Here is a 20,517-nt window from a genome sequence, read left to right on the forward strand (position 1 = left end):
CAAGCAAACTATTCTGCAAATCAAATGTATGCCCCAATCTAATTAAAATCACCTCCAGTTAATGCTACGCACATTGGATCTGAGGACAGGCTATTGAGACACTCCTTCACCAATCAGAGCCTTGCTGAAAAATCTATATTTAACCTGGGACTCCAGTTTTTATAATAATAACGGGTTTATAATTCTAATACGTAAGCTCATATAAACACACGAGAATTAGTTGCTTTTCCTATTTTTTCCATTCAAAACTGAAAAGCGTTTGTAAGGGATACCGGAGGTAAACTGCCTTACTTATAAAGCTTTATATTCAACAATCGATAAATAACGATAACAGAAACAATAAAAATAGACAGAGCCCACCGTATTGGTCAGTACAAAATTAACAAAAAGAGACCCATTGTTGCAAAGTTTAACTATTTTAAAGATAAAATGGAAATCAAGCAGAGGGTTTTCGATAAAAAGGATTCAATCAATCATAGTGTCAGTGACCAATATCCGGTACCCATACAACAGCGCCGCAAACTGTTGTATCCGGCACTTAAGAAAGCGCGCGAAGGAGGTCTTCGCGCTAGTCTTCATAGCGACAAGCTTTATGTTGGTAACAAAATGTACACAGTAGACTCTTTACCCATAGCTGAGATCGAGAATATCTCAAGAATACCTGGTGCCCAAGCTACTGGTACCCCTTCTCCTATGGAAACAGCAGCGCCCGGCAATACGCGATAGGAATCTTCATGGGAATATCTTAATATACTCTCTTGGAATGTACAAGAGCTGAACTCGAAACTCAATGATAATGAATTTCTAAATTTCATTTCTAGGTACGATTTAGTGCTTTTGACGGAATCGTGGATTTCAAAATTCTCAAATATAAAAATTAATGGTTTTGAACATGTAAATTGCCCAAGGCCGAATAGTAAATCAAAAGCGAAACGGAATAGCGGTGGTATTGTAATCTATTATAAGGAAAAATTTGTTAACAAATTAGATATAGTAAATATTAATAATAATGGAATAATTTGGATAAAACTTAAAAAGGACCATTTTGGTAGTGATAAGGATATATATATCAGTACATGTTACATTCCGCCGGAAGATTCGTATCTGTATAAAAACGTTAATTCTAACCTATTTGAATTCGACTTCTTTAATCAGCTAAACGATGATATCCGTAAATATAGTGACCTTGGATATGTGTATTGCACGGGAGACTTTAATTCAAGGACGGGAGAGCGGCCTGATCATGTGGAAAATGTAAACTTGGACCGGTTTGTAGCGCTTCCTCCGGAAGAAGAACAAATCTTGATATTCCGAAATAATACTGACAAACACGTGAACTCTTTTGGAAACAAATTGTTGGCGATTTGTAAAGAGAATAGCATACATATTGTAAATGGACGTTTAGAACCGGGAGATTGCACTTTTCATTCCAAATATAGAAACAGATCCATACAAAGTACTGTAGATTATCTTATTACGCATTCCGGTAACTTCTCCTCGTTAAACGATTTTTGTGTTATGGACATGACCGAGTTTTCGGATCACTGTCCTTTATCATTCTCAGTGTGTTATAAATGCAATACTAATATTAACTGTGATAGAACTTCAAAACAAAAAATAATATGGAATTCCGAAGATACGGATTCATTTTCAAACCTCTTGGAGGCGAAAAAGCACTTATTTGAGGATCTGTCTAGAAAACTTGTGTCAGGCGAAACGGATGTGGATAGTTGTATAAATTCTCTTACGAACGAAATTTTTGATATCTCCTTTAAGTGTTTTGGGAGAACGTTTTCGCCGAAACCCTACAAAAATGTAAGGAAAGCGCCATGGTTTAATGATGATTGTAGAAATGCCAAAGCAGAGTTTTTTACTAAAAAAAGATTATTTCTTAATGATAAGAGTGATGTTAATAAGCTATCTTTTTTGTTAAGTAGAACGGAATATGTAAAGGTTAAAAGACGGGCGAAAACCTTATTTTATTACAGGGAAAAATCTAATCTCTCGCAAATGTGTAAAAATGCTCCTCGTAAGTTCTGGAAGTATATTAACAAGTTTAAAAAGAGCACGTCTGTTAATAATAATTTAGACTTAGGAAGTTTTGTTAATCATTTTTCAAATATCTCAAACATGCAACACAGTAACTTTAATGCAGATGATTTTACTCAGTCACGTGATGTACCGTTACATATTGAACAGTTAGACTGTCCAATCACTATAGAAGAGATTTCCAAAACTATTTCCTCAATGAATAGAAATAAAAGCGCAGATTTTCAAAACATTGTTGCTGACTTTTTTATTGACGCTAATAAGTTTATAAGTCCTTATTTGTGTACTATTTTCAATAAAATTTATGAGACAGGCAATTACCCCGAGGCATGGCGTAAAGGGATTATTGTACCTATACATAAGAAAGGCGACACCGGAAATCCTTCTAATTACAGGGGCATTACGCTGGTAAATAATATGGCCAAAATATTTTCCTTAATACTTCGTAATAGAATTAATAAATGGTGTGAGTCAGAGAGAGTTTTTAATGATGTACAGTTTGGATTTAGAGACTCAAGATCTACAGCTGACGCTATTTACATTCTTCATTCTCTTATTCAAAAGGTTTTAGCTAACAAATCTAAACTTTACTGCATTTTCATTGACTATGAAAAGGCATTTGATACAGTCATAAGAGATGCTTTATGGATTAAACTGATTGAAAATGGTGTCAGCTGTAAAATAATTACTATGATAAAATCTATTTATTCATCTGTATTGTCTTGTGTTAAACTAAATGCAAATATAATTTATCAGACTTTTTTGAGGTAACTCTTGGTTTGAAACAGGGAGAGCCATTATCTCCCTTGCTTTTTATCCTATTTTTAAATGATATTGAACAATGTATAGATCTTAACAAAATGTCAAATACTGACCTGGAGTTATTATCCAAATATTTGTTACTTTTTGCTGACGATATCGTGCTGTTTACGACTGACCCTGTAAGTTTGCAGGCTCAAGTAGATAATATTTATGAATATTCATCAAAATATGGTCTCAAGATAAATGTTGACAAGACTAAAGTGTGTGTTTTTGAGAAACGTAAATCAGCCCATAATTTTAACATAACTATAAATGGACAAGTAATAGAAAATGTTGATGATTTTACTTATCTAGGTGTGAAATTTTCTTATACAGGTAGCTTCGTTGAAGCAGCTAAATCTCTCTCAGATCAAGGTCTCAGGGCCTATCACAATCTTTTAGCATTATTTGATAGAGTTAAACTTGATGTTAAAACAAAGTTATACCTTTTTGATACGATGATTGCTCCAATCCTGCTGTATGGATCTGAGGTTTGGGGTATATATAAACTTAAAGACATTGATAAACTTCAGATTAGATTCTATAAATATGTATTAGGTGTTAAAAAACAAACCCCAAATTTTGCAGTTTATGGAGAAGTAGGGAGATTTCCGTTGTCGGTTTTGTGCAAGGAAAGAGCATTAAAGTTTTGGAATAAAATTGTTATGAATCTGCAGTCACCAGTTTATGATATATATTTAGACCAATGCATCAATGGTAATGATAAATGTTGGGCCAAATGTATTCATACAGTTATAAGGAATATGGGGTTTCCATATATTTTAGATAGTTTTGTTGTCAATATCAATTATGAAAAGTTATTTAAACAACGACTAAGAGACCAATTTTTACAAGAGTGGCACGACTGTATTGAAAATATGCCAAAACTTGATTATTACAAGAAATTTAAAACACAATTTTGTTTTGAGGAATATCTCAATATTGTTAAGAATGACAACTTACGTAAACAGATGTCTTGCTTTAGATTGTGTTCTCATACTTTAGAAATCGAAACAGGAAGATACACAGGGACGAGCAGAAATGAAAGACTTTGTAAAATGTGTACGCAAAAGAACGTTGAATCGGAATACCACTTTTTATTATGTTGTCCTTTATATTCTGAGCTAAGAAAATCATTTATAAAACCTGCATCTTTTCCAACACTGAATAAGTTCAGCCATATAATGTCAACGAAAAATAAAGGTAAAATATTGAAATTATGTAAATTTATAGATAAAGCATTTGCATTAAGATCTGGTGTTATAGGAACAATTTTAGAATCGTAATATTACATTTACACTGTTGTTATTTTGCATTATATATATGTGATTTGTATGAATGTCAAATTTCAAGTGTTGTATATATTATGTTTTGTATGTATTGCCAAAGGCAAGGATTTGCCGAAAATTGCAATAAAATTTGAACTTGAACTTGATAAATATTTCTGTGGTGTATTGTTCAAGTACGCAGGAAAATATTTATTGCCGCAGCGGCCTGGGCTCGATTCCCGACTCGGGCGTGTTTGTTTTTCTTGTTTTCACACTTTTTAAAATCATGTTCTTATGTTCATAATAGACGAAACTATTTAGAAACATTTTTTCTTATGAACAATCTAATTGAGATATTAACTACATTAATCCTTTCTGGTATAGTCATAATAAAAGCAAATTATGTGTGATAATATTGGCGAATAGCCTATAATAATGGCCATTTCGGGAATAAAATCGCATTGGCGTTAGAAATAGAAAAAGTAGACATTCCAAAGGTCGCTCAACACAAACAAAATATGAAAATGTTGCAGGCTCAGCTTGATTGAGCCTGTTCATAGTTGTGGAAATGGATGCTACCGTCCACGCCCTCTAGCCCCTGTTCGTGGAGGGCTCGCTGCAAGCATTGCTGTTGTTGGGAGCTACTCAACAACAGGGCATAATGATTCATATACTCTTAAGTTATAAAGTAAGGATATCTCTTCTCGTGCATAAAAGGATAAGCTCATTTAAGATAGATAGGATCAATTAGCACATCCACTGTTCAAGAGGGACATAAACCTGTCTGCGGGTACAGGATAGACATATAGGGTCTGATATAAACACTTTAATTATATCTTGATTGAGGATAGTCCATCCACAAGACTTATAATCACTGAAATCTTTTGTCTATTCCCTATAATTTTAAACTGACTGCTGGCACCTTAAATCATTTCATAAATCATTGGTAACTAATCAAACGGCTAAGAAGCCCAGAGTAAAATTATCTATCCATAGTAGCTACACGTTACAATACAATATCCAAAGCAATGAAAGCGGGAATATTGGAACCACCCAGGCCGAAATGTTCTAGCTGAGAAACTACACAGTACCAATAACACGACATAAAAGTCGTGCTGAACGATCTGAGAAGATCGAAATGAAAGCGGGAGTATTGGAACCGTCCAGGCCGAAACGTTAAAGCTGAGAAACTAAGCAGTATCAATAACACGATATAAAAGTGGTGCTGAACGATCTGAGAAGAACGAAATATAACAGCCCTGAACGGGGAGACTTTTTACGGCCGCGGCACGGCACACACAACGGTGTTGTGATAATAAAATAGAAAAAGTTGAAATTCCACAGGTCGCTCAGCACCACAAAAACAAAAAATTGATTCAGCCTACTCATGGACGGTAGAGGAAATGGATGCTACCTGTCCATGCCCTCTAACCCCGGGTTGAGCAGAACTCAGCATTTACACATGCTAACAAGTACAAAAAATAATCTAGACATCCGCAGATGTGTTCATACGGCGGTGCACATTGAACCTTCAATGATACACTAGTGTGTAATTCCGTGAAAAGTTTCATGACTTTATGTTTATGACTTTTGTTTACTGAGATATTTCTCAGACTGTTTGACTTACTGCTAGCAGTGTACTATTGAAAGAATGAATGAGCAGACGTATTTATAAATGTCTTTCATGTTTCTACAGTATAACCTGGCTCATGTTGCAAACAAACAAAAACATAACAATCAAAAAGTCAATATTTTTTTGGCATTTTCTTGATGGAATGAAACTTTCAGTAGTTTATACAGAATAAGAAACAGTTCCAAAATATGCTCACATTTGCAAATACAACGAAATGTGTGCATGAAAGTACAAGTTTTACACGTGTTAAGGCTGTTAAGATTTTTGATGTTAAAAAAGCACAATTACCTTGTACTATGGCATCACTCTTTTGATCTATTTCGTTTTCATGTAAAATATCTCTATACCCTTAACGCTTTGGAAGCAATGTTGTTACACAAAGGATTTTCTACATAATTGAAACCTGATTAGAATGGAACATTCAATTTTAAAAAGAAAGACCAAATTGACGATGACAGATCGTGACCGTACCTCGAGTGCCATAATTTCGGATCATACAGTGGAATGAATCAAGTTCTAATACACTCAGATTTGATCTTTTCTATTCTAGAGAAATTATCGTATGAGAGTGAGAAAGAATGCACATCGATTTATTTTTTGGTTATTTGGTTTTAAAAATGTGCTTGAGAAAGGATACATCAACGTGTGTTAGATCTGATTACCTAATGACGGAAAATGGAGTAAAAATGCCACAAAGATTTTTATTTCCATTTTCTACCAATTAAATGGTACGGTTTTCACCATACTGACAGTAACAATATATTAATACAGATTTACAGTCATTTCAAATCATATAGTAATGTATCTATATATTATAATAGGGTTATTATAACAGTAGCTTGATCTGGGATGTTGTTTTCGGCTCGAGTTGATTTTGTGGGCGGATCACACGAGGCGCTTCCGCGCCTCGTGTGATCCGCCCACAAAATCAACTCGAGCCGAATACAACATCCCAGATCAAGCTACTGTTATAATGACCCTTTTATTATATACCTCCTACATTTTACTTGTTGTTATTTTATTCAAAAGATGACTAAATACCCATCGGCAAAAATAATTATTTGTTCAGCTCGCGCAGGAATATACTATACATTGCAATCATTGATTGTCACTCGTTTAAAGTCGTGAAAGTATTGATTGCCACCTTTTGGAAATCATTATCGTTTTTCAGCTATTTTATTGGAATAATAATCAAAAGGTACACATTATGATCAATTTTTAATTCAAAACAGTTTAAAGTCAGTTATAAGTAAACATATTTTCTACTTAGTAATTCATATGATAACTTTTAACAGTTAAATTAACATAATTTGAATAGTGTGACGTCACACAATTTTTACACACAGGAAACGTTTGAATTCGTGTCTATCAGTCAATGTCAGTTTGTAAAACATTAGAATTAACATTAAACACTAAAAGTCTAAACAGTTGCCAAAACAGTGCCAAAATAGTGTTTCACTGGATTATTTATTCGCTGTCACTCTCTATGATTCGAATGCGCCTTCTCTTAGGTTTATTTGGGGAATTTGAATAGTTGTTCACAACAATCTGACAGTTTTGAATATTGGCATTTTGAAACATATTGCCATGATGGCCGGAAATTTCACATGTGGATGTTAGACTGGACAGTGACGTTGCCTGGTATGTGGATTGTGCAGCATTTTCCTGGATGGAAGAGGTTGCAGGTTGGAGTTGCATTTGTGGTGTCTCAGATGTAGTGTATGGATTGTTGCTAGACAGAATGTCTGACATGTTTCTTTGCATTTCTTCTGAGGCAACTGCATAGTTATTCACAGACTGAACATTTTTGTGACCAGTTAGCTGCTGTATTGTTGTCGGAGCGACCCCACTATGCAAGAGTTTTGTGCAGGTTGTTTTACGAGCTGAATGATTCGTCTTCTTTCCAGGTAAGTTTGCTTTTTCTGCCATTTTTTTCATCAAACCACGTAATGTATTTTGCCCTAAAGGTTGGTTTTTATACCAGATTTCAGAGTTTGGTCGTCGGTTATAGTTAATAGCTAGATAAAATGGAGACTCCGGGGTACAACAGTCCATTGGCCGTCTTTTCCTGAACTCTTTGTATGCATATACAGGGCAGTTTTCCGGAATTTCATGAGCGTACTGCTTTGGCTTGAATGCTCGCTGATCAGAGTGACTAGATTCACCAGTTCTAGTTTTAGTGCAACGCTCATTGAATTCAAGATATTCAGTTCACTTTGCATCAGTTTTCAAAGAAACATCACCCCAGCAGAGACTACGGCTTTCTGTGCCTCCACGAAGTCCGAACATCACAGTATTATTCAACCACATTTTGTTTAACAGTTGTTGTGGACTTTCAAGGCCAATGCACTTTTTTTCCTTCAAGACTTCTTGTTCATCAGAAGTGAGTGGCTGGGCAGCATTTGGGCGACCTCCTTTACCACTCATGTTAAGCTGTTTACGTTTTGAAGCTAGAACAGCCCTTGATGTTGAAAATTCCCGGTCTTGAACCATACTATAGTCATAATTTTTGTCACGGAGATAACGGTCAATTCCTCGATGGTAACTGGTAAGCGTATCTGGCTCGTACTCGGATCCATCTGCTTTCCTGATAGACAGCAGGAAAGAGCCTATATAGTTATCCAACACTTCAACAGGAATGTCCGATATTTCAGCTGTGATATATCTAGGATCACTTGACAGCCACCTGCAAAATTTATTACTTTTTTAAAAAAAAATCCCAGTTTTTATCCGCTACATGATAAATTTAACTTAAAATAATAATTTGTATAATTCTTAAATTTTATTACTTATTTTGAAAAGAAAGTTTTGCTTTAGACCTATATGTTGCGTCCCTTAAGGGAGACTTTGGCATTTAGACAAAATATATCATCAGTAATTCAGTATCCAGTATACTAAAAAAAAGTTCTGGGAAGGTCTAAGGTTTGAACCCTGATCTGGCTACAAATCACTTGCATTTTATTTAGTTTCAATTTAGTTAAAAAAGGTCACCAACGGCAAACCAACATTGATATAGAATGTGGTGTCTCGCAAAAAGAAATGCCTGTCTTACTTTAATGGTTTTTAAAAAAAATTTTTCTGTTATTCTGTAGAGGTTTTCATAGTTTGATATACCTTTGAAATTGCCTGACAGCTGTCTCAGTTTTCTTGATGGTATTGGAATTTCTCATGTCCTGTACAAATTTGTGCTTGTCAGATTCATCCATGGCAATAAAAACTGGCTGTTTTGATGTTCCAGAGTTAATGTTTTTACTTGCTTGATCACTACTGTCTATAGGAGCACTTTTGTTGTTAGGGTCAACTCCAGTGTCAATGTTTATCTGGTTTTCATTGTTAATTTCAGCTAAAACTTCATCTGTTTCAAATGCATTTTCATCCAGTTGTTCAAAGAATCCAGCTTCGGATAATTCTAGAAAATCTAGAGTTTCTAAACTAAAATTTATAGCCATTTTGATATTTTTATCAGGTGAAACGATCTGTAGGGTATCGGAAATATTTAGGCTTTAGCAGACGAATGTAAGCAATAACAACAACAATAACAACATCAGATTGCCGTAACTGATATGTAATGTAGGCTATGTTTTTGTAAATAGAAGAACAAAACATAAATTTTTCGATATACAAATTTTATTTTCTGTCCCAGTTTTAAACACATAATAATTGTTTAACAGCACAATAACATAAAATGGATGAAACAGTTTTTCTTCGAGGTTATTCGTTGTTATCGATCTGAAAATAGAACTGAGTGGGGTTTTTGTGCGCTATTTATAGATCTGGGTCAGGTTATGCATATTAATGAAAATAGTCCGCAACATACAATATGGAGGGGTATAATCCGGAGTTTTGAGGTACAATCCGGGATTTGTTTTCAGCCTGTTCGTATTTCCTCGTGAAAAACAAGCTGTATTTTTACAGAATTTATATAGGTATATAATAAATACAATTATCTTGTCTCCGTTACGTTTTTGTTATTGTTTATGTTCTTAATGTTCATGCAAATCGTGGGAAAAAAAAGACTACAGAGTAAAATGTAACGCATGCAATACTAGTAGTTTCAAATTGATATGTGTTAGTACATACCATTACCACATATATACTTACATATTACCAGCAATAATTTATTTTATTAAAAATACGGTACCATACAAAAGAGATATTAAATCTTTGCTAAAGTGCAGTCCTAGCACATTATGCACATGGCTACTAGAATAACCATTTTGGATATTTTATTAAAAAGTAAATACTTTTGGGAATTTCTTTTCAGTGAAATGATGTCAGCTATATATTCCGTTTTGAATTACAGAACCCTGCAGTCCGTTTGCATCTTTTCCATTAATATTCTTATAGTATTCGTTTTCTATGTAGTATTCAAATAAATCTATATTTCATTTATATGGTTATGAACTTCATTTTGTTTTATTTTACTTTTTGAAACTCTATAATTTTAGTAAATTAAAACAATCCACAGGATTTATTAATTATTGTTTTCCGAAATTTTCAATAGATATGGTTTTAATGATACATACGGATTTGCAAGAAATTTCTATAAAAATTATTACATTATATCAAAGTAACATCTTAAATAAGTATTAAATCATTTAACAATAGGAACTCCTTTACACAAAATGTGTTTTTGAATGAGCTGAATGGAACAACTTTCAGTTTTCCGAATATTAATCTTATTAACTTTTTATCTTTCCATATAATAGCAAACGTTCATGTATTTTGCAAAATGGCACAATCAACACGGATGTTTCAGTAATGAAGCGTAAATGTTTGCAGTTGGTTTCAACATCTAAGTTTTAGGTTCATTTGAATGTTCTATTTTTACGTTAATATTTGTTGACACTTTGCACAAGAAAACATATTAAGTTTGGTCTTTCGTGATTCTGAAAATTTGCTGAATCAGATCTTGATTTTCACATCCACTGCACATCATGTTAATCTACATATCATAAGACAAACACATAACACACCAGTATTCTGTTGACATATTTTAGTAATTATAATTTCAGTGTTTCTACCAATATTTCTATCACGTGTAACAGACCCTTTAGACATTTCCTCTCTGATTTGTTACACATATAACTATAATCTGCGTAGATCATTAATAAACTGTTTTGCATTCGTTTGTACCAGGGTGTAATGAACTCCCTGTCAAAACAACTCTTGTGTTTAGTAAGTTATTGAGCATCTTTTGATCATTCCCGGTTTTTGTGTGATGAATCTAAAGATACATAAGAATCTCCAGCTCGTGTAAAGGAGCCTCTATTGAAAACCATTTCGTTTAGAACCATTCATTTAGGTACATACATGTCTGGTTTATAATTATATTATGCAGTTTTCTTTTTATTTTTGCAACAGCTCTTTTACAAGTTTAAGTATACATATATGTGATTTGAGACTGATTTCCTATAAAAGATCAATTAAAATAATATGTTTAAAGTGTTTTACATTTCATTTTGTTATATACCTATATATATTATGTTGCAAACACTGCTTGTATTTCACAAGTGAATAAAAACAGCCAGAAAAAATCCCTATTGTCCATTTTGTATTGTATGTTGCCGGACTATTTTCATTTAATGTGCATGACCTCACACAGTTCTATAAACAGCGCACACAAAAAAACACTGAAGATTTCGTTCAATAACAAAACAACAAAAACATAGTTTGAGGTATATTATAAAAGGGTCATTACGGCATTAGCTAGATCTGGGAGTTAGTTTTCGGCTCTCCTGGATTTTCCAAGGACGGATCACACTTGGCGCTTGGACGCCTCTTGAGATCTGATCTTGCAAAATTCCACTCAAGCTGAATACAGCATCCCAGATTGAGCTTCTATTATAATAACCATATAATATGCATTACGTTCGTACAATATTTATTTTGATAGATTCAACATTGCCGTCGAATTTCTTTCTCCACATGCAAAGCTTTGCTTTGATGAGAAACTCTTTTATTACTTGCTGAAAGGGAATGTAAACGGAAGAAACGGAAAGGGAAGAAGGAAAAAGAGTATTGTATAGTTGATTTCTAGAAAATATCGTCTAATTTTATGATCAGCAAATTCCTACTGCATAATACGACATAATACTTATTTATTTTTAAATATGACCAGGGCTGAAAAAACGCCTTCATGTATATATTATATATATGCTAAATAAGCTTTCTTTTTTTTCCATTTCGCGAAAAAAGAAGTCGTAATGTATGCTTTCTACGCAACTGGTGTAACACACAGTTTCGGTTTGTCTATTGTCTTTTTATTCTGTCTTAAATCGTTTGTAAGAATGACCTTTGTTTAACAGACACAGCGTCTAAGAAAACAATACGTCAGCACCACAGAGACGGAAATCAACTTCACTGTTATGAAAAGATCCTTTCTCGAATATTGTCAGATACGTCGTCCGTTTGATTGATTAACAGGTCATAGGGATCTCTTACATTTTGAATATGTCTGCTGAGCTTGCAGATTTTTGTTGTTTGCTGTACTGTATTATTTTGTTGAGCAGAATGTATGAACTCACATGTACAATTACACGCAATAGATTAATCCAACTCGCTATTTGGTTTCAAACTTGTCAATTAATAAACCAAATGAATTGTAACTTCTTATGTTGCGCAAAATTTTATTGGCGAATCGGAATGTTTAAACAAGAGCACCTCGCTCGTCTGCAAGTAAGAAAAGAGTTATAGTTCAGATTTTCTAAGTAAAAAAAGGACCATAAATTAGACAAAATGCAGGTTAGAGTTATGGTTTTGAACTATATAGTCCCCTAATGATGATGAACAAGTGTGCAAAGTTTCACTAACTGATTCTTGTCCGAGTCTGGTTTTAACTGGTTTTACACACCGTCTTTGGTATCACCTTTATGGTGAAAGTGTCTTTTCGACTGTAAGCAGACTCTAACTTGGAACGTTAATCAGACATATAAAGAACGCGAACGAAAAAAAAAGAAGAAGAAAGACATACAAAGAATAAATAATTGCTCATCGCCACACATTCAGCCCCCCGACTGAGCAATATCAAAAGAAATTTATGGGGGAAATAAGTGGAATCTTTAATGGATGAGATCATATTACGAACTGCCCTGTCTTCTAGATTATGTCTAAAGGAAAATATTCCTTGACAATAGCGCATCAATAAATATATTATACACTATGCGTAAAGTACATCATTAGTACATCATTAAAGTAGCATGACTATGTATGTAGGTTTGTATTTGAATAACATTATATATATGTTTGGAAAATATTTCTGTTTCCATTGTTTTAATTTCTTTGTTTTTACTTGTCGGGTTTAGTGTCACACAGTGAGTTGTCATGCTTTTGATGGAGGAAGTGCCACCGCAAGCATTGTTTCAGGCATGGGCGGGCACCTGTGTGGAACAAGTTGGGTGGATGGTTTCCTCGCATGAAGAATTCTTCATCCTAAGAAGCTTTTCAAATTCTCATCGGTGAGTGCAAGTGATTCGGAGTCAGCGACATTTCCTCTCGGCCACGAAGATAGCTTTATAATATTCTTGATTTGTACTCATTCAAATGACAAGAAATAGCCGGAAGTATAAGAAATACAGGCCTTTGTGTTTTCTTTTTATTTTCATTTAGTTGAGGTATGAATTATCTACAGCTTCGATGCTTTTCTGCCTTCGTAGAAACATGTTGATTTATAAAGCAAAAGATGTTTCAAACATCTATTCTACGCTTATACAGGATAAACAGCAAATTATTCTTCTGTAATATTAAAAATGAACGTATGCATTGTATATTTATGTACTGGACCTTTATCCGTCAAAGATAACAAATCATACCCGTCTGCATCATATTTATTCCTGTCAGTTTATGTTTTCGTACATTTATCAAATTCCCAGTATTATTTATACACACAGCCCTGCTTTTATACAAATATGTTATTACTGTCTTGCTATTGAATCACACGTATACAACTATAAGTTCATTCGTTAAAAAGAAATTAAGTAAATAAGAATGTTTAAGCTACAATTATTTTTCATATTAATGATTTTGTGTATCTTATTTCAACAAGAAATTAACACGAGGGGGTATATTGTCTGTTAACATAAATGTCCACAAAATCGTGTGGATAGCATAGAGCGACGAGGAAAGGTCCATGGAAACAAAAATAATATAAAGCAATATTCGTTATTGCAGAATGATGCAAGACGATAAGTATACAAATGCCAAATCTCAAACAACAATGTTTAAATGCATTAGTCAGTAACGCTGTAATTGACGAATAAATAAGAGAAGGGACAATTTGATTTACTTTCCACCATGTGGTAAAATATGTTACCAAAACTGATTTAAATTTATATTGTTCACAATTAAATCATTAAATCAAGGACACATAACTACTTTTGAGAACACAGGCTCACGAAATGCAGTGTTTGTTTGTGTACACAATTAATGTAAAATGTATACACAGCATGATTGACATTTACACAATGATCTATACAAGGTAAAGCAATTATACAACCAGAACGAAACAAATCAATAAAGAGCAACAATGGACAACAACAACGGTGAGACAAAAACAACAGAGGGCAGTTTAAATCGGGTTAAACCTGTTCATATTATAAAGCTACAAGACAGTGTAGATAAAAGTAAAACCCGTCCAGTAAATTCCTAAAACACGTCCCGTCCATTTCGCATTTTAATTGAAAAACAGATAAATGTTTCTTGAAATCACCCTACATAAGAACGTCTAAACCAAACTATAATATCTAGTATTAGATATTAATGTAAATTTAGCTACTGATTGTTTTAAATAGTTCATTCTTTTAGATCTATTTTGCAGCATTTTTAAAGTAATTGTATGAATTGAAAAAAATGTAATCAACCCATATGATGTATTCATTTACTGTAGCACAAGATGAGTCACTGAGTTAGGTTTGTTGTTGGCATGTACCTATTCATAAGTAAGATTAAGGTTAAAATCATTAACTACTATATTATCATAAAGACATTTAGGGCCCCAAAATTGCTGCTTTTAATTGACATGCCATCTGTTTGCATCTTTATTCTTAAACGTTAAAATAAATGCAACAAATAGTACAAAAGTGGTTAACAAATGAGTGTCAAACAATATTCTAAGGTAAAATGTCATTGCATCAATAAAACACTACGCAGATGTACCATGACGTTAGTCTTTTGATTAATTTCGTTTCGTTCTGAAACATCTGCTTTTAGAATTTTGTCTTTACTCTGAACATCCAATAATTAATGAAATCGGGCACATAAGTGTTAAGTTAAACACAAAGGATCTTCTTGCATATTGATATAGATAATACATTGATCTTTGACTTTGATTAAATATTTTAACGACAAATACAATTTGAAAAGACATTTTGAGTGTTTAACGATTTCAGAAAATAGTGTGTGGTTGACATATAGTAAATATCTGTAGTATTTTATTTTTGATCATTCAGTAACATGTATCTCATTTAGATCTCATTTTTCTGAAGGAAATAAAACATACGAGTGAAGAAAAATGCATAGGAATTCATATTAGGACACTATTTTAGTGTTCTTTCTTTTTTCGGGGTGGGGATGGGCATTCTTTTGTGTGTGTGGGTGGGGGGGGGGGGGGGGATATGATATTTTCTGTTTTTCCGCATTAATGAACCATATAATAAGTTTCAACTTAAGCATTAACACAGTATAAATTTAACGTAGACAACGTTTCCGGAAGCTAAATATCACATAAACGAGTTACAAGACGTTGTAATCGGGAATTTAGAAAATTGTGGAAAATTCTGAATTTTGCCTCTTTCAGGGTTTCAGAAATCGGGAAATGAGCTGAATTTTGCATTTTGAATGTTGAAAACCTGAATTTTGCCTCTATCAGGGTTTCTGAAATTTGGAAATGAGCTGGTAGCCCAACAAAATTGGTATATTTGAGAATTTTAGTCGCTTTTATTTTTGTCAAAATTTATAATTAGTTCGTAATTATTATTGGTGTAAACATTGAAAAAAGTGCTTTCTGTTGATATTTTACTAAGTAATATATACTTGCAAACTGATTTTTACATTCAGCAGTGGATGGGGATATGGTGACCATGTCAATCAGTATAAGTGTCAGTAGATTCCTGATGTCATCTGTTTAAATGTGCAGTAGCTCAGTGTACGTTTTTTTTCACATTTTGATGTTTTAACCTTTTTCTGAGAATTCTTGAAAATTGTCCATTGTCTTAACATTTCAGATTTTTGGTTTGTTGTTAGCAAATAACTGTAATGCGCAAATTGGTTTCATTTCTGTCAGATTTCACATCTGCCAAATTTTATTACTTCCTGTTGGCCAGTATTGTTAAATATCTGGAAGTGGTTCGTCATAACAGACATTAAATCTTTCTTGTGTATATGAGATTAAACTGATCAGAAGCGTCTCCATATCACTGCCAACTTGATACTATACAAGTCTGGGTCCCTTTAACTTCAAAGGAATTGCAGAAGTAGTCTGTAATGCACACTCTTCGAGAAGTATTTGAAAAAGTTTCCTTTTGTTTTCCTCTGGTTCATATTTTATCAGTGTAGGTTCACATTCCCGATTTTCTATCTTCTTATACTTCCATTATATTTAGAAGTTTACATTTTTGGAATTTCTTTGAAGTAGCGACTATAGCTGACAAGTAGTCCTTCATGAAGAGCAGATACTTCACAAACCGGATGAACTAGATCTCCTTCAATAAGTATTTGGTCTTACTGGCTTTCTATGAGAATGTTGATGTTGAAGCATGCTCAAGATGAGCTGTTGCTGCACACAGGATATTATGTACTGCTGTCAGTGTCTTCTCTTTACTGGCATCTCAGCAACTCAATGAACAGTCTTTACTTCTCAATACCTCAATAGTTCAGACTCAAGCATTTCAGAAATGTCTTTTAGTTCACGCCTTCTCTTTTAACTTACATAACACATTTATATTCCTTTTATTGTTTCCTGAATTGTGCTAAGATAATCAATACTTTTCACTGCATCTAGTACTCAAATTTCAAGCTTATGACCTCCGCATTAATTTGCTTACACCATTCTGTACTCCATAACTACTTTAGTTCCGTCAAAGTTTCAGCAGACTAGAACAAGACCATGTTCATTTATGTTCAGTCGTTTTAATGCGTTTTCAATGAATTTTTTTATTCCCTCTGCATTGGTTGATTCCACAGCTTCAATGGATGTCATTTTAGCTACGGTCACAACTTCAGTGCTTACATACCTGATGAGAACAACATTCTTTTCTGTGGATCCATCGGCAAGTACTGTAATAAATTTAGCTTTACTGACATCCGTAACAGTAGTCAGTCTTAAATTCTCAGCAACGTTCAATAAAAACTCTCTTGCACGGGTATCCTTCAGGTAGTTTGTTTCAACATCTATGTATGACGGCCCAACCAGCTGCTTGTTTCTTACATGTAATTGTATGTCATGTGGGTGTCATAATCATTCACTGATTTCCCGTTTTTGCTAGTGTATAAACAGTGTTAATCCTAATTTTGAAAATGTTATATGTTTACCTCACCACTTTTTACTGCTACTTTCACATTTCACGTGTGCAGATAAAGAGTTATGTTTATTAAGCGAATCTTTCCTCAAATTTGAGCAACCAGAGTATAACGAAGAAGACTTAGCAGCAAGTTCTGGTGTGGCCCGTCAGTTAGTACAAAACATTTCACCAAAGTCACCATCATCATTGTTTACGTGCTCCAGCCATGGAAAAATGATTTTCCGGCTGTCTTGAAACTTTCTTATCCTCTGGATGTTACCATTTTCCTTGTGACTTTATTTTGACTTCTTTGGAGTTGACCATTCATTTTTATCTGGTTCCTTTCGTTTTTTGTGGCGTTGCAGGTGGCTTTATCACAAACTTATCCATTTCAGACTGACTTTAAAAATGTACACAAAAACTTGACCCACAGAAATTACACAGACACATGTTTTCACCTGATTTGCAGTTTCGCTAACAGTCAAATAGGCCTAAGTATACTATTAGGTATCTCTGGTTATTATTTACGAATTATTACGCTAATATGAATATTTATTCTGCTTTATTGTGGCTATATTTACCGTTAATCGTATCAGTAATATTCTACTTCAAAATCGAATGTAAACATGAAGTAATCACAACAGCTGGTAACCGACGATACAATGCATTGCATTTTAGAGGTGAATAAGAACCAGCTATTGGTACCGCTCTTTCTAACCTTATTGATATAACGCTAAACGGGTTTTTGTTTTGACTGACATGTAGGCCGAGTTTCTTTTTTTGACCGAAAGGCGCGTGCGTATATGTCTTTGTGTATTGAAATGAAATAAATGATTTCCGGGCTCCCAGACATGGAATTTCACGGTAGCCCGGCATACTGGTTACGAAAATATTTAGTAGCCCGACGGAATGTTCAGGTAGCCCCCGGGCTCAGGACATGGGATTTCTGAAACACTGCCTATATAGTATATACATTGTACCAGCATGAATAACATGGACTGTTACTCGATATCACAAATATGGTGTATATATTTATATGAAATTGACTTGAATCATTCTTCGTTGTAACAATTACAACAAATTGTTTAATCCCACACACAATTTCATTTGTTTGCATTATGTGTAACCAAACTGGTCATGATATATTTCATAAATATAAACCAATCATTAATGTAAATGGTCCAGCCTCAGTGTACAAGACCAATACTTTTTGATTAAGTAGTAGTCATGACGAACTGAAGAAACTCCCGAAAGTCCAAATAACTCTTTTATTTTCAACTTTATACATTTTGTACCGCCAGTTTATGGCCAAGTTTTGTATCTGAATCGCACATTTCACATTAGACATCAATTGATATTTCTTATGTCACAAAATCCCAAACAAGTAACATAAGAGTATAAAGAAACGCAGATAACTTAAGACACAATTTCTTCATTTTAGTCTGTATAAGATTAAGCATTATGGAAATTATTTTGAGAATATATATATATTATTGCGATATTTTATCATTTGAAATTATTTAGGTATTATTTTATTACTTGTAACTTCCGCCTATCTCAATGGTCGGTAACTTGTTACTTTGAGGTAACAAGGATAGAAAGTGATATTCACCGCAAAAAGTGATATGTATCTCATACATAAATCTGCATTTACTCTTCGTGTTGTTGCATCTAGTCGTGACAAAGATTTTAAACAATTTGAATACAAGGATTGTAATTTGAGCATCAATGGCTTTTCTGCACGAGTGGCAGTGATATACAGACCACCACCAACAAAACAAAACGGTTTAAAGACTAGTGTGTTCTTAGACGAAGAATGGTCTACTTTCCTGAGCAGGTATGCTACAGTTGATAAAGACATCATCATTGTGGGAGACATGAATTTCCATCTCGATATTCCATCAGACCGAGATGCTGTCAGATTTAAAAGTGTACTTCAACATGTGAACGGACCAACCCATGCCCGCGGTCATACATTAGATGTTGTAATAACCAGGAACGACAGCAAAATAATATCATGTGTCGAGGTCACCGATCCAGGTCTTTGTGACAATACTGGTAATATGTCACAGGATCACTATGCAATTCACTTCAACGCCTGTGCCACAAAACCAGCGCCGATACGGAAGCCAGTTTCATTTCGGAAATTACGCTCTATTGACGTTAGTTCTTTCAGACAAGACATCTCAGCGTCCCTTGAACTAAATACATTTCCAGAAGGCACAGACGTGGATCAGCTAGTAAATGCATATGCAAAAGGATTATCCTTACTGATAGATAAACATGCTCCCTTGCGCACAAAAACCATCGTTCTTCGACCTAGCCGCCGTGGTTCACAGACGAACTTCATGAGGCTAATCACTTGAAACGCAAGCCTGAGCGGAAATGGCGTAAATCTAAGCTAACAATCGACCATCAACTTTATAGGGACCAATGTGCTACCATGAATAAACTCCTAATTCAGGCCCGAACCGACTACTTCTCTGAGAAGGTGAAGTCGTGTGGCACTGACCACAAAAGTTTGGCCAAGGTAACCAAAAATCTACTAGGAGACAGCCATGATGCTTCCCGTCCCTCTAATTTATCATCAAGGGAACTTGCGCAGAAGTTTAGTGACTTTTTCATCGAGAAAATTGAAAACATTAGGAATGACATTATTTCGCACAGCCAAACTGATTTAGTTGACTTGCATTGTTCAGAACACCAAGAAGTAGCAAACTGTCTTATTGATTTGGCTCCTACAACGATAGAAGAGGTAAAACAAATAATACAAAAAACTCCAAACAAATCCTGTGAACTTGACCCTTGACCAACATGGCTTTTGAAGAAATTTCTCGATGAGCTCTTGCCATTGATAACAAACATCATAAATACATCAATGGAATTAGGTTATATACCAAAAGAGTTTAAAAGTGCTAGGATAAGACCCCTGCTTAAGAAACCAGGTCTTGAACCAAACATTCTCAAAAACTACAGGCCTGTGTCTAACCTCCCTTTCATTTCAAAAATCTTAGAAAAGGTAGTAGATGCGCGTCTTGAGCGGCACTTGAGTGAAAACAAGCTACATGAGGGACTGCAGTCTGCTTACAGAAAGTTTCATTCAACTGAGTCGGCTTTGCTAAAGGTACAGAATGACATCCTCACATCCCTTGACCAAAATTCTGTAACAGTTTTCGTACTACTCGATCTGTCTGCAGCTTTCGACACGATTGACCACCAAACGCTGTTACACCGACTTGAACATCATTTTGGAGTCACAGACAAAGCACTT

The 20,517-nt window shown here is 34.3% G+C and overlaps 2 protein-coding genes across 2 annotated transcripts; both read right to left on the reverse strand.

Moving 5' to 3' along the window:
- Window positions 1–6,694: 6,694 nt before the first annotated feature.
- LOC128548374 (uncharacterized) lies at window positions 6,695–7,924 on the reverse strand. Its single transcript, XM_053522973.1, has one exon. It carries the CDS (start codon window positions 7,804–7,806, stop codon window positions 7,219–7,221), a length of 588 nt encoding a protein of 195 aa, XP_053378948.1. The 5' UTR covers window positions 7,807–7,924; the 3' UTR covers window positions 6,695–7,218.
- Window positions 7,925–7,962: 38 nt separating this feature from the next.
- On the reverse strand, window positions 7,963–9,200 carry LOC128548850 (uncharacterized protein KIAA1958-like). The gene is made up of 2 exons (XM_053524370.1): window positions 8,866–9,200; window positions 7,963–8,437 (listed from the first exon to the last, which is right to left on the reverse strand). The coding sequence occupies exons 1-2, from the start codon at window positions 9,198–9,200 to the stop codon at window positions 7,963–7,965; spliced, it is 810 nt and encodes a 269-aa protein (XP_053380345.1).
- Window positions 9,201–20,517: the final 11,317 nt, after the last annotated feature.

Source organism: Mercenaria mercenaria, chromosome 2 (genome assembly GCF_021730395.1).
Source record: "Mercenaria mercenaria strain notata chromosome 2, MADL_Memer_1, whole genome shotgun sequence".
NCBI lineage: Eukaryota > Metazoa > Mollusca > Bivalvia > Venerida > Veneridae > Mercenaria > Mercenaria mercenaria.

What these genes read in the sequence shown, in the direction of transcription:
- LOC128548374 (XM_053522973.1), bottom strand. Translation starts at nt 7,806, where the DNA reads ATGGACTGTTGTACCCCGGAGTCTCCATTTTATCTAGCTATTAACTAT.
- LOC128548850 (XM_053524370.1), bottom strand. Translation starts at nt 9,200, where the DNA reads ATGGCTATAAATTTTAGTTTAGAAACTCTAGATTTTCTAGAATTATCC. An exon ending in GCTGTCAGGCAATTTCAAAG is followed by an intron (nt 8,438 to 8,865) that starts GTATATCAAACT and finishes TAAATTTTGCAG; the next exon opens with GTGGCTGTCAAGTGATCCTA.